This window comes from Apteryx mantelli, chromosome 2 (assembly GCF_036417845.1).
Source record: "Apteryx mantelli isolate bAptMan1 chromosome 2, bAptMan1.hap1, whole genome shotgun sequence".
NCBI lineage: Eukaryota > Metazoa > Chordata > Aves > Apterygiformes > Apterygidae > Apteryx > Apteryx mantelli.
The window spans coordinates 41,335,427-41,348,812 of NC_089979.1; the positions used below are offsets into that span (position 1 = coordinate 41,335,427).

The 13,386-nt window shown below is 47.3% G+C and overlaps 1 protein-coding gene across 1 annotated transcript in view; it reads right to left on the reverse strand.

The window, feature by feature from the left end:
- Window positions 1-3,314, reverse strand: part of SLCO5A1 (solute carrier organic anion transporter family member 5A1) — a gene marked incomplete at its 5' end in the record, with an annotated part of 79,881 nt that extends 76,567 nt beyond the window's left edge. Inside the window, one exon of the mRNA XM_013942884.2 lies at window positions 2,618-3,314. Within this exon, the coding sequence (XP_013798338.2) occupies window positions 2,618-3,314 (697 nt within the window). The remainder of the gene's footprint in view (window positions 1-2,617) is intronic.
- Window positions 3,315-13,386: the final 10,072 nt, after the last annotated feature.

Below are 13,386 nucleotides of genomic sequence, written 5' to 3' on the forward strand. Positions count from 1 at the left end.
GACTTTCCATTTTGAGTTAGAGGATACTATTTTTTTCCCCAAACTTAACTGTCTTCACTGAGACACTCTCGTGTGAATCGGATCTGTTTCACCAGGCTTTCTTTTCTCTTCAAAACTTCCAAACTTCCACGGCCCAATACTACACTTTTCAGTTGCACATGTGTACATGCATACAGGTATTTTACATTCTGATATCATTTGCATAACTTGCCCCAATAATAAAACCATGCAGCCTTGAGAAATGAATATTGCATAACATCAGACGTGGTGGTAACTGGCTGGCAGAGTCGTGTCCCAGCCCCATTTATTGGGTCTCCTGCCCGGCTGGCCTTGCTTCTACCCCTGCATCCATCCCTGCAGGACAGGGCACATTCCAAACCTCTGAGACCGTTCAAAAACCATGTTTGCTCACAGCAATGTGCCAGATGATGTTCTTCCCGCTCCCCCTCCCCCCCCCAACTCAGATTTTATTTCTACCCCTCAAAAAGTCACTGGCCTAAGTCTAAAGAGAGATAAATACTCAAATCCTGGACTAGTTAAAAGTTTCCTCAGAATTTCACACTATTGAAAGAAAAACATAATGTCATGATTTCCAGTGGAAAGCAAAACTTACTTCTAGCCCTGTGTAGCTTAAAGACTGAAAGGAAGTGATATATTTTACTTAATTTTGAATGTGCTGTGTGTTCATTCTAATTCTTCTCCCTATGAGCCTTGCACAATTGGATAGCTGGTATAAATTTTTCATTTATACGTTAGTTGGATATCTAATCCTTACTTTTCTGAATCACAACATATGGACTTCAAATCTGTGAGGGTATTCCCAGTATAGCTCAGAGGTGAACTCAGCCCCTAGCTACCAGTCACATATGGTCTTTAAACAGCTGCTAGTGTCTTTTACCTTTGTTAACTTTAAGGGTGATCTTCGCAACAATTAACAGTTATCTGAATCATTTCTAACAATGTAACCGTGATAAAATTGTGCTAGGAGCACTTCAGTAGCAAGCACAGCTTCTCCAGCGCGTGAGGATATCAGAACCCTGACCTTGCTTCCCCCTTCGGCGAGAACTTTCCTCCTCCTCTCACCCTGCTCATCTCTTTCACCCTCCAGTCCTCCTCTGCAGCCACTCCATCTCCTCTTTTTCTTCCCTTGAGGTTTTTGAGGACCGTCTGAAAACATATACCAGCAAAAGTTTCAGTCCCCTTTCTGCAGTTTCAAACTACAGTTGCAAATCTCAACAAGAAGATTTATTTTTACTTTTTTCTGAGTGCTAATAAAGTTGATTCCAGGTTAATTTAAATTTCCATACCAGCTGACCTTTCTCAAAGTGGAAAGAGAGAGGGAAAATACTTTGTTGCCTGTTCAGTATTTCATCAGACAATATTGTGAAAATGATAGAAAAAATACAGGTAATACATATCTTTCCTTCTGAAAACCAACAATGCCTCAAGCTTTCTCAAGACACTGCACACAGAACTGGCTTGAAAACAGTTCGGGGAACAGTCAAATTGCTGGAGAACAGATCAAAAGGAATACTGATCCAGATCTACTACTGTTGCTTAATAAGGTGATTAAGCACACACCAAGTGTATTTCTTTCATGAATGTCTATTTTCCACAGAACGATTACCTCCAAGGTTATCCCCAAGATCGATTGAAAATGGTAATGCTGAGCATCCAAAACCGTTTAGTAGTTCTCTCAGACCAATAAGTGCCTCCCCTTATTTGAAAACAATTTGATGGAGTAAGTGAGATTCTCACAAAATCACCTAAGATACTAACACAAATTCAGAGGACAGTGAATCTTCTTATGCATTATGCACACTGTAAAAAAGTTATGGTGATAGCTATAACCTCTAACTCCCAGAAAAGTTTGGTACTCAGTTATCTGAGAAACCCCTTTCCGCATCAGGGCTATCAATGCGACTATCTGTACCTGCCAAAAGCAACGTGCTAGTTATTAACAGATAGGAGGACTGTCACCTTGTTAAGTGTCATTTGAGCTCCTGTAACTGAGCTCTTAACCCTGGAGGTTTTACTTACTGTTTTATCAACGTTTTTAACTCATTCTTACCTCCCAGATGATTTACTAATGACTGCCACAATTCATCGCTTGTTAAAGATAAATAAATGCTGCAAAAGTAAAACACGGCAAATCTTTCGAAGTACTTATAAAACATTATTGTTATAGTGACTTCAGGCTAAAGGCAGGCTGATCAAAATTTAGAAATATATTGCTTCTGTATTAGCAAAAAAATTGAAGGGGCATGGTTAACTTTAAAACTGCTCTCTGAAGAGGTTACCTGCTAATGTCAAGTACTGAAAAGCATTAGAGAAAACAACCTTCTCTGATTCTCCGATGCCTTCTCCCGCATACTGGAGGGTGCGAGCACAGTCACTTTTATGCTCACACTCCTAGTTTCACCTGTTACTGCTGTTCACGGTTCCATAATAAAGGGAAGAAAACATTATAAATTAGGAAAGCATGGCAAGTTTACTTCAAAAGGAAAGCCTAGCACAGACATAGCACAGAAAGCGCAGGGCAGAAGTACCTTTAACTAGCACCTCAGAAAGACGTGAGTTTTAGCGTTTCAAAGCGCCCTTTACTTAGATGCCTTACCTAGGTAAAGCGAGGCGTTTTCTTTCTTGACATTGTCATCTAAGTAGGTTGGTCCCAAGGTATAGATGGGTGTCGAGCCCATGCCAATGAGGATTTGGGCGCAAATGAATAAAGCTACATAGAGGGAGTGATCGTTTCCGCCAGAGTCCTTGACACAGGCAGGCGAATCCGACGGCTCTTTGGGGGTGTTATTGCCAGTCATACACAAGCCCTCGTTACTGACGGAGGAGTTCAGTTCCTGGATCTGGTACGGCGGAGAGATGAAATGAGGTAACGAGAAAAGCGCAGCCCCCAGCGCAATGAAAAACCCGCCGACAGCCAGCCAGAGCGGCCTCCGCCCGCGCCCCCCAAAGTAGCTGATGAACACCACCACCACTAGGCTCCCGACGTCAAAACAGCTGACCAGCAGCCCCGACTCCGAGCTCTTCAGACTGTATCTCCTCTCGATGGTGGTGATGACGCTGCTCAGGTAGCCGGAGACCATGAGGGACTGGATGAAGGTCAGGAAGCACATGCACACCAAGAAGAAGCGCGAGTCGGCCAGCGCGGCCCTGAGGCGGGCTCCGCCGGGCAGCGGGGCGCACCCGCGGCCCGTCCCCGCGGCGCAGCTCCCCGCCGCCGGGGACCCGGGGCCGCCGCCGGCCAGCGCGGCCGCGGCGGGGGCCCCCTCGCCGGGCGCCGCCGGGCGCGGGCCGGCCGCGGGAGCCGGCGCCGCGGCGGGGCCGGGCGGGCCGGCCGCGGCCGCCAGGGGGGAGCCGAGCGCGGCGCCGCCGAGCGCCGGCATGCTGCGGCACCGCGGCGCCCCGGCGCGGCCCGCCGCCGCCGCCGCCGCCGCCATGCCCGCGCGGCGCCGGCCTCACAGGCGCCGGCTCGGGCCCATGGCGGCGTGGGGCCGGGCGCGCCGGGGCCCCCGGCGGGAGGGCGGCATCGCGGGAAGGAGCGAGGGGAGGGCGGGGGGGTGGCTCTAGCGCCGGCCGCCGGCCGCCCCGGCGCACGTGTCAGCCGAAGTCCTTCGTGGCTCCATCCCGGCTCGGTGTCGCTCCAGGGCCCGGCCGCGCCCGCTGCCCGCCGCTGCCCGCCGGCACATGCCCGCGGCGCCGCGGACCGCGCTGGGCGACCTCGCTGTGCTGCCGACCTGCGGGCGGAGAGCAAGCGCGGGAGGTCAGCGCGCCCCGCCGCCCTCCGCGCCCCCCTCCCGCCCCTCGCCGAGCGCCTCCTCGGGGTGGCACATGCCCCGGCTCTGCCTAAGAGCAGGGCTGGACATGTACGTCCACGGGCCTCGGGCAGCGCGCGACCCTTTTATTTGGAGCCGGATGCGACAGCGAAAGGTCGCCGCGCCAAGCCCTCTATTCTCGAGCCTAAAAATAAACGCGCTGGAATAAATACTCCCGCTACAACTACCGAGCGGCCCGGGCAGGGGTAGCGGGCGCAGGAGAGGGGGACAAAGGCGGGCGGAGCGATGGAGGGTGGCACCGGCTCCGGCACCCCCGGGGGCGAGCCTCGCCGTCCCTGCACCCCCCGGCGGCACCCATGTGCAAATGTGCGCCCACACCCCCCGCCCCGCGCGCGCACACTCACACACACAGCCTAGCACATCTGCAGCTGCACGCCCGAGCCCTGCCTACCCGAGCAGCGAAACATGCCCGCGTTTCGTCTCCTTTGTCCGCTTTTGTCTCGCTGCCGCCCTCAGCTCCGCGCCAGCCGCGCAGACAAACGGGCGCACAGCGAGCGGGCGCGGGCCGGCGGGGCCGCGGCGGCGACAATAGCCCGGGCGCGGACAATGAACCGCCCCGCGCGGCGGCCGCGACCCCCGGCAACGCCGCGCTGCTCCTGCCGGGGCTCCGCGCAGGGAGCGCAGACAGACCGCGCTACTCACCGCGCCTGCGGCGGGGCCGCTGCCGCCTCTCGCCGCCCGCAGCCCGCGGCTGAGCCGGGAGACCCTGCGCCCCCGCCCCGGGCTGTCACCCACCGCGAGGGGCCCCGGCCGCCGCCGCCTCCCCGGGCAGCGCGGCGCAGCGCAGGCGCGCCCGGCCCGCACCCGCCCGCCGCCGGGCCGGGCCGCCGCCGCCGCCGCCGCCTCGCGCGCCCGCGCCCCCCTCCGCGCCCCGCCGCGGAGCGGGGCGGGGCGGAGCGGCCGCAGGGCAATGCCCCGGAACCGCGCTGCCCGCCCCGGCGACACACACGGGGCAGCTGCAGCCCACGATTTGTTAAAAAAAGAGGTTAACTCCTTAAGTTACATCTAAGCACAAGAGTTTACAGAATCCCCCCCCGCCCCGTCCCCCCGGCTGGTATAAATGAGGGTCCGCCCGGCGAGGCAGGCTCCGCGTGGAGCCGCCGCCTCCGCCCTCCGGAGCCGCCGAGCTCTGCAACTCCGCGCCCGGGACGCGGAAAGTAAGCGGAGTGCCCCCGAAGCGGGCCTGCGCCGGGCACCTCCGCCTGTAATTTAGGCTGCCCTTTGGTATTGCAGCGGCGAGTCGTGTTTTGTAAAAGGCAATGAAATATTCGGAATACGATACTTCATTACAGCATCTGTTAAAAACTGAGAAGAAAGAACGAAGTTCATTTTTAGGAAGAAAGGACCAGGCCAGCTGATGTCTTGTCCAGGGTCTTGCCTCCAACACAAGCCACGTCCAAAAGTGGGGAACATGCACAAAGCCTGGAAAAAAGTAGTTTGGAGTATATTTCTCATAGTGTTTCTTCTTAATCCCCTTCTCTCAGTTTGTATTATGGTTTGAATTACAATAGCTTATTTTCCTTTCGAGTTTTTTTTTTTTTTTTTTTTTTAAGATAAGCTAAACAGTCCTGCGAATTATTAGATTTGTGGTTGGACAAAGGATGAAGTGACGAGATACTCCTCTATTGACCCAAATTTTACTGAAAACTAATGTGGAAGAATACACCAAAGACATATAATATCCTAAACATTCTTGAATAGCTATTCTTCAGGGCTTTTCTGGCAGGGTAGATTTAGGGGTTTTTTTCCCCTCTGTTAAAAAAAATCAATGTTTAAGACTCAATCACCACATAATACATTTGTTTACTTACTTATAATCTTGATCAATAAGATAGTTTCATAAAATACCATTTTCACTTTTAAGCTTGTGTTTGACATCTTTTTGTGTATGCTTAGCACTCAGTCAGCTCAAGGTCAACAAAGCCAGGACAATACTTCTACTTTCCAGGCTTTCACCACCTCTCCTACTGATAATGTACCCCAAGTTCAGTGACTGTTTGGGCCTGTGGCTTTGGGATTCTTTTTGACGCAAACAGTTTTCCTAGGAGTTTCATATCTCACTGATTCTTCCTATGCAAGGTCTCTAATACAGTTTCTTCTGTCTCATCATCCCACAGCTTGGTTTTACCGCAGTTCCTCTCTGCTTTTGTTCCTCTTCCACTCCCAGCCTCACACTTCCGCAGCTCCTTTTGCACCAGCTCTGGCACTCGGTGGAGCCCTCAGTAAGCTGATTCAGCTCACTTAAGCAGCAGAAAATCAACTGAGGGAAAGAAAGAAAAAAAAGTCTGCTTTTTTAGTGAGCTGGATCAGTTCACCAGGGAAAAGAGCATAGGAGCTTACAAAAGAAGAGAGGGAAGAGAGCAGCAGGTCTTTGGGGAAAGAAGGAAGGATGGGAAAGGAGGAAGAGAGAAGGATAGCTCATTTCAATAAGAGTGAGCTCTTAATTCAGTTCAGTCATCTTACTGAACCATCCCTGAGAGCAGACATATAATTCAGCTGCTAGGCTGAATACCACCCATTAAACTTAAGTAATTCAGTTGCACTTGAACTAATAACCAGTAACCAGTAACTGCAGTTTGTAAGCTCTCTGGACCATGTATTTATACATTGCCTTTGGGATCTTTTTATATGACCAGGATTCCTAGCAGTTATTATATATAAACAACAATAATTTTCAAGAAATCACAGAATAACAGTAGGTATTACAAAAGCATACTCCAATTCCATGGAGAAATGTAAGTGTGTGGTTCTCACAGCCTTTACAACAGTTGTAAACCCGTGCAACCTGTAAACAGATACAATTTCAATTCTTTCTGCAGTAGCAAACCTATTAAGAGATAAAATAATTCTTAGAACTAGGTAAAAGTATTTGTTTTAGGAAGTTATTTAAATCGATTACAGCTGCCAAAATGCCTGACTTCTCCACTTACTTTTGAGTCTGAATGCTGCTGAACAAAGGGAATACTTGTCTGCGGTGGATATGAATATACCAGTGCCAACTCATGAATGGCGAATCAATATTATTCTCTTCACTTGGAGAAACTTTGACAGGTTGATTACAGAAGGTGCAATGATAGTATTCAGGTTCACAATAAAATATAAATGTATAAGACTTATTATGTAGCACTTTCTGCTTTTAAAGTTTCACCTAAATGAATTTAAAATACACAGTGTCCCTCTAGCACAAAGCAAGCAACTGGTATTGCAGAACAGTCTGTGGCTGTAACTGCAAGAGGATATCATTTCCATGTTGCTAGACTAAGGACATGGGCTGACATCCCACTTTTGATTCATCCATGTGAGTGGAAGACATTAAGTCAGGACTAGTGGAGGAGAGGACCTCATCTTAACAGTGCCTGCCTAAGTTCCCAGTTTAGGATTTTTCTCCCCTTAACAGGGAGTCTGTGGTGTCAGGTGGGACTTGGAGGTGGTTAGCTCAGATCCATGCCCTGCCTAGCTCAGCACAGAGCCTGGACCCCCAGAAAGCAAATTTTTGAGGCTGAGGGCCCACTGATCCACTCTGCACCCTCTCAGGTTTTCCATAGCCCAGCAGTGTTGGTGGACTGGGTCAGGCAAAATAGTCCCTGCAGATCTACCACTGTGTGGAACCTCATCAGCACTCGCAGCGAGGACGCTGCTCCCTCAGCAGGGCACTCCCTCATCCGGTGCTGACAAACTCCTTCCCAAACCGGCTGTGGCTGCTCTCCCAGCTGCCCTGCCTGCTGAGGCGAGTGCTCACACAGTGCATCCCATCTGCTGCTCTTTGAGGGACGCGACCTCTTGGCCGAGAGATGGTAACAAACTGCAGAGGAGGGAACACTACCTTAAGTCATGCTGGCTTGGTCTTGTGAACTGTATTAGTTTCTGATGAGAAGGTAAGAGCTACAAAGGCACCATCTTTTTAAGTTGTGATGGATTTGGGGCTTTACTAATTCTTCCTAGTACAGGAAAATGTTGATACCAGCTAGGTGCTTCAGCTTAGTCCACTCCAAGCCGTGAAGGGACAGAAGAACTCAGACAAAGGGTGGCATGAGTTGATGGCTCTGCTTTTCCTTCCTTGTTTCAGAATTCCAGGAAGGTTTTCCACCAGACACTATGCCATAAATGCAGTAAATCAACACACTGGTTTTCCTTCCCCCTTTTCTCTGCCATTTTTGGGCAACATCTGCTCCTTGTTCCCAGCCCACTATTAATAAAGCAATAAGTCAAACAGGATGTGGATTAGGAGGCTAATGGGCTTTAGGTCCTGATGGAGCATGAGCATGGGGAAACATAAAGCCAAAGGACAAGTAACTTCACTCCACAGAGACTCTCACCAAGCCAGTGTCCTAATGAACTCCCGAGGATGGCTCACTGCTCTGAGAGAACTGCTCGTTATTTTTATTTGGGAAGTCACAGATAGCATTCTTAACAGCATATCCTAAAGAGCTCATTTAATACAAGAAATAAACTTAACCACAGTCAGACCACTGTTGAGAGAAATCTGCCTTAGCTTTGGTCAGTCTTCTCTATCAATCTCCAGAGTAGAGCTAGCTACAGTTCTTCATGAATGAAATAGACACTGATGAACACAAGGCAGGTGACAAAGCAATAGGGAAGAAAAGAAAAAGAAGGACAGTCCCCAAAATAATGGTTGAGCTTAGGGGTAAAGGCAGTGAGCATTAGAACTGTACATATTGGAGAAAAAAGGATTATCTTTTTTTCACTGAGGCCATTCTTCTGTGTTACAATCTGCCTTGAGGGGCAGAAAGTGGAAGGGCTTAAATGGAGCCCCTGGGCTGAGGGAGCAGGTCCCGAGTGAGGCTGGTCGGGATGAGTAAGACCTATCAGTGCCCCAACACTATATGTCAGGAAGACAGGTCATGAGCCAGGCTTGCCTCTGCACAGGTGGGAAGAGAGGGGTCGAATGAGGGTTCTTCACCATGAATTCCACCAGGGAAGGCAGCATCCAGCTACAGCCAGTTACAGGAGCAGGGTCCCGAGGATGCCCAGAGTCATCCTGTCCCCAGCCAGCCCCCCCGGCCTTGGCAGCTCCTTGGGCAGTGCCAGAGGTGACAGAACCGGGAAATGATACAGTCCTACCCACGGAGATGTCCCACTCTTGCAGTGCTCTGAGCTGCCGTGCCTGTTGCAGGGCAGAATCTGACACCGCCACTATAAACCTGGTCTTCCTTTTGAACGCCTAATCACAGGATAAAGCCCATGCTTCCTGTATTAGTCATAGTGATGGTTCTGTACTGCTTATGGTTTTATTTTAGAAGATAACAAACCTCAGGCGGTAAGTTATAGTGAGTCTACTTGTGATAACTTTAACAGCTGTGTTCAGAATTAGACCTTTCTTCTCAAAACAGAAGCCCAAATGTTTAAGTGTTTTTGCCTGAAAAAGCTAGTCAAGCATCTTCAAAATGGGACTGACTCTCATTTTATGCATGTCTATGGCGTATGCAGGACACGTCGAAAAGCTCTTTTATTTTGAAACAAATTTGAGAGTAAAAGTCCCAGTTGTTTTTAGACATAAGGAGTATTAAGAATAAAATTCAATTAAAAATTAAAAATTAAAAATTAAAAATTAAAAATTAAAAATTAAAAATTAAAAACTAGAAGAAGAGAAAGCATAAAAAATTCAAGGAGAAACTAAGTGCAGAGGGAAGGAGGAGGATGCCGAAAGCCTTCAGAGTAAGCAAAGGCACTTTATAACGGCAGCCTCTAGGCTCTGAGAAGGGCAATGATGACTTCTTTCTTCTCTGTGCTAGGGAGAGGAACGGGACCTCTCCTCACATGTCTTCCCTCCACCCTGGACCCAGGGATGAAGCCCGTCACTGGGGCACACCAGGACACTAAACCTCTGCTCAGCTGTGAGCCCCAGGCCATCCTGCAGGGTAGTGCTATAAAGGCTGCACTCTAGCCCTGAGCAAGGAATATCTAAAAAACAGATAATCCACCAGCTTAATCATCAAATATATTTTTTCAAGACATTTACAAGTAAGAGGTGCCAGATTATTAAACACTGGGATATGTTGATAAAAATCTATGCAATACTGTGGCAGCCTAGCATCAAAAGGATGAGCTATGGTATATGTCTTAAATTCAAAAGCACATTTAGTACTTATAATTGTTTTCTGAAATGATCTGAACGTCTGCTTTTAAGCTGCTCTTTTTTTCCCCCCCTACTGTGACTTGTGGAAGCATCATCTGGGTCCATGATCAAAATAACCACAGACAAGGACTAGCACAGATTTTCCTCTCACTCATATTCCCAGAGGTCTCAGTTCCCAGGATCTGTCCCTTTACTTCAATGTCACTTTTCAACAACCTTTTGGCAAGAATTCTGTATTCATGTATGAGCTAATATGTTTATATTAGGTTAATATGTGCATTATGACCTTAACAATCTTTAAACCTTTTTGCCTTTCTATGTCTTATATGCCTGCTAGTGTGCTAGCTTTAAATGCTAAGTGACAAATTTGAAATACTTTCAAATAAAGGAATGAATCTATTTGAAATCTTTGACCATATCTAAACTCAAAATTCTACATTAGAGTAGAATATTTGCTTATTGTTTTTTTCCCCTCCCCCTCTCTGCAACATGAACATAAGTTTCTCTCAGTAGAAGTGTAGAACTGGCAAAATCACAAAATATCAGCACCACAATAGAAGAAACATGGAAGAATGCCATTAAATAAAAATATCCTCTCAGAAACTCATAAAGATGCTTGGGAACCCCTGGGTCATCATCTCCAGATGCCAGTTAACACTACGTAGTAGACTTTTAGTCTAGCATGGTCCGCAGCATGCCCTGACCACAGACATCACCAATTGCAAAACACATCCTGTAAAAAAAGTAGGGGTTTTAGTACAGAAGACCAAAAAAGCCACAAAATCTATAATGCACCATTAAAAAGAGAGCAAGAAAGAAACCAAGTTCATTGCCAACATCTAAGTAAATCTACAGTGTGTCTGCAAGTACATCAAAAACACCTTCCTGGACCATGCCAGTTCCTGAATTGGTGCTCCAGAGTGTCGCTCCAGAGCGTCTCCAAAGCCAGTCGCCTCTTGCAAGTCAGGAATATGCTATCTGCAGTCAGCCCTTATGCCTTAATGCAAAGGAAAGGAGAGAAAGCACATATCATTAAAAACCAACACCTTTAAAAAAATTATGAATGGGTTTAATTTGTGACTAACAATAAAGTAATTGAACACTGACGCATAGATAAAAAGGTGGCGCAAAATAAAAGTAAAACAGGACTCGTTAGAGGAACGAATGATGAGAATAGATTCTCATGAACCACCTGAAATGTGACTTAATATAATTGGTTCAGTAAATCTGAGAATATTAAAAGCATTCTTCAACTGCCAAATCAGAAATCTTCCTCCTGTTTTGATAGAGCTGCAAAGGGAGAAAACTGCTGAAATGAGAAAAATTTTAGTCAGAGATAAATCCATATGAATTTTAGTCTCTACATCTGGAATGGTAAAACCAGTTCAAAGCCCTGGGGCTACTGTACATTTCCAGCACTTAAACCAAATTCTCTACCTAGAATATGAAAAACAGAAAAGAATGTGGTGAACTATCCACTCTGAAGCAATACTGTGTAAAGAGCAAAGATACAAAAAAGTAGTCAAGAAAGCAGCTGGTAAATATGCACCAATCTTCAAAACATTTAGGCCAGATGAGAGCAGGGTTTTGTTGTTTTTTAGGAAGAAGATTTTGCCCAGCAGGGCATATTTTACAGCCTTAGGGTCCGTATACAAATAACACTTGCAGATTGCTTAGAGGAATGCATGCAAAATTATCCTAAGGTTATGTATTTATTATTCTAAGGCTGAAAAAAGAACCAAAGGAAATGCTCTAAGAGGAACCATATGCTGAAACATTATCCACCTTTTATGCTTGAAAACATGTTTTGTTATGTGGGCACTCTGAAGGCTTATTTCGGTAAGCAGTAGCCTCTGCAGCTGCTGACCCAAGTAAACCTTTCAGGCATGGCAGTCATGGAGGCTCGTTTATGATATCCAGTGGGAAATATAAACTATTGCAGCCTCCCTGGTGGCATTAAAGTCCACCTTATGGCACTGAGCTCTAATCTCCGCGGTCCAAATTCTCACCTCAGCTACAGAATAAAGCCGTTCCCCTGGGCTTAAAAATGATGTCGGACTTATTCTACCTGTAGAACTGGGATCAGTCTCTAGCTGTTTCACTGTAAGTTGTCCAGTCGCCACAAATGCTTCCTCTAGAGACAGAGGCTGACAGCGTCACCCTGCCTGGGGACGTTGCTATGGTGGCATCGGTTTCGAAGCGGGGAGCTCCTCAGTCTTCTGTGTTTACTCTGGGAGATACCAGCAGTTAGACGAGGCAACACAGTGAATTAGTCGTCTGTCCAGGAAAACAGAGAGCATTTAAAGATAGCTCTGTAAAGGGGCAAAACATGGACTAGCAAGCATGGTATGACTGTACGTTGGCAATATGATTTACTGAGCTCTTCTGCTTTAACAAAAGCATGCTAATATGAGATGTTGCTTTCTGCTAGGGCTTCAAATAAATGCATCAGACCCCAAAGGTCCTTGAGTGGAGATCCTCAGTAGATAAATTTCCCTTTTCTTTTCTAGTGTGAGAGAGAAGCCAGTATCATCTGCCTTTCCTCACGTCAGGCCAGAAGAAAAAAAAGCAAAGGATGGGTAGTTTGGGGCCAAGGTATATGCTGTACTACACTGGCAAGGGGCTTTTCTCCCGCCTCTGGATGTGATCCAGCTACCTTGTTGTTGCCAAGTAGAAAAGGAAGGTGACTGTCCCAGCACTTCTTTAAATTATAATATTCTGTATCAGATGAGCAAATTCACCTGCCTATGCAGCTCTTCAGCCTAGATTGGCAAGATATTTCTAAGATACTTATCGTCATGACATTTTGGGGAGGGCTTATTCTTATTTTGTCTTTAATTAGCAGACAATGTTAGCAGGAAGATATTAGCAGGGACAATTTTATTAGAAATGCTGGCAAGAACAGAGATGCTGCAGGAAGTGGAATCACTAGAGGGGCTGAGGGACTACAATTCTCTCTTTTGCAAAAGCAGCTTCCAGGCTACGGCAGAAGGTGGCTTTATCTGTGAAGGGTGGTTGTATCTGCTCCAGTCCTTCACTCACCCCCACTGGCAATTGGGTACTGGCTGGGATACCGCATAAATGTTATATTCTCTGTTATTTCTGTGACCGACGATGTATCTTGCAAAAAGTCACGGGTGCAGCAGTATTTGAAGGATATTGAGCCAGATGTGCTCTAGAGAAAGGTACCACTCAGCCAAAGTCACATACTCTAGCCCTCCTTTTACCCAGATGGGGTTTTTGTTTACTTATTTAAAAACATGCTTTGTATTAATTGTTAATATATGTAGATTTCTATGGTGATCATTAAGACCTGGGTGCTGTGTAATCCTCTAACTGCAGTTTGTCCTTGTCCACAGTGTGACCTCAAGGCTCTCATGGTGGACTTGAAGTCATGCGTGGCAACGCTGGGACTGCCACTGCCATTATCATGGGGTA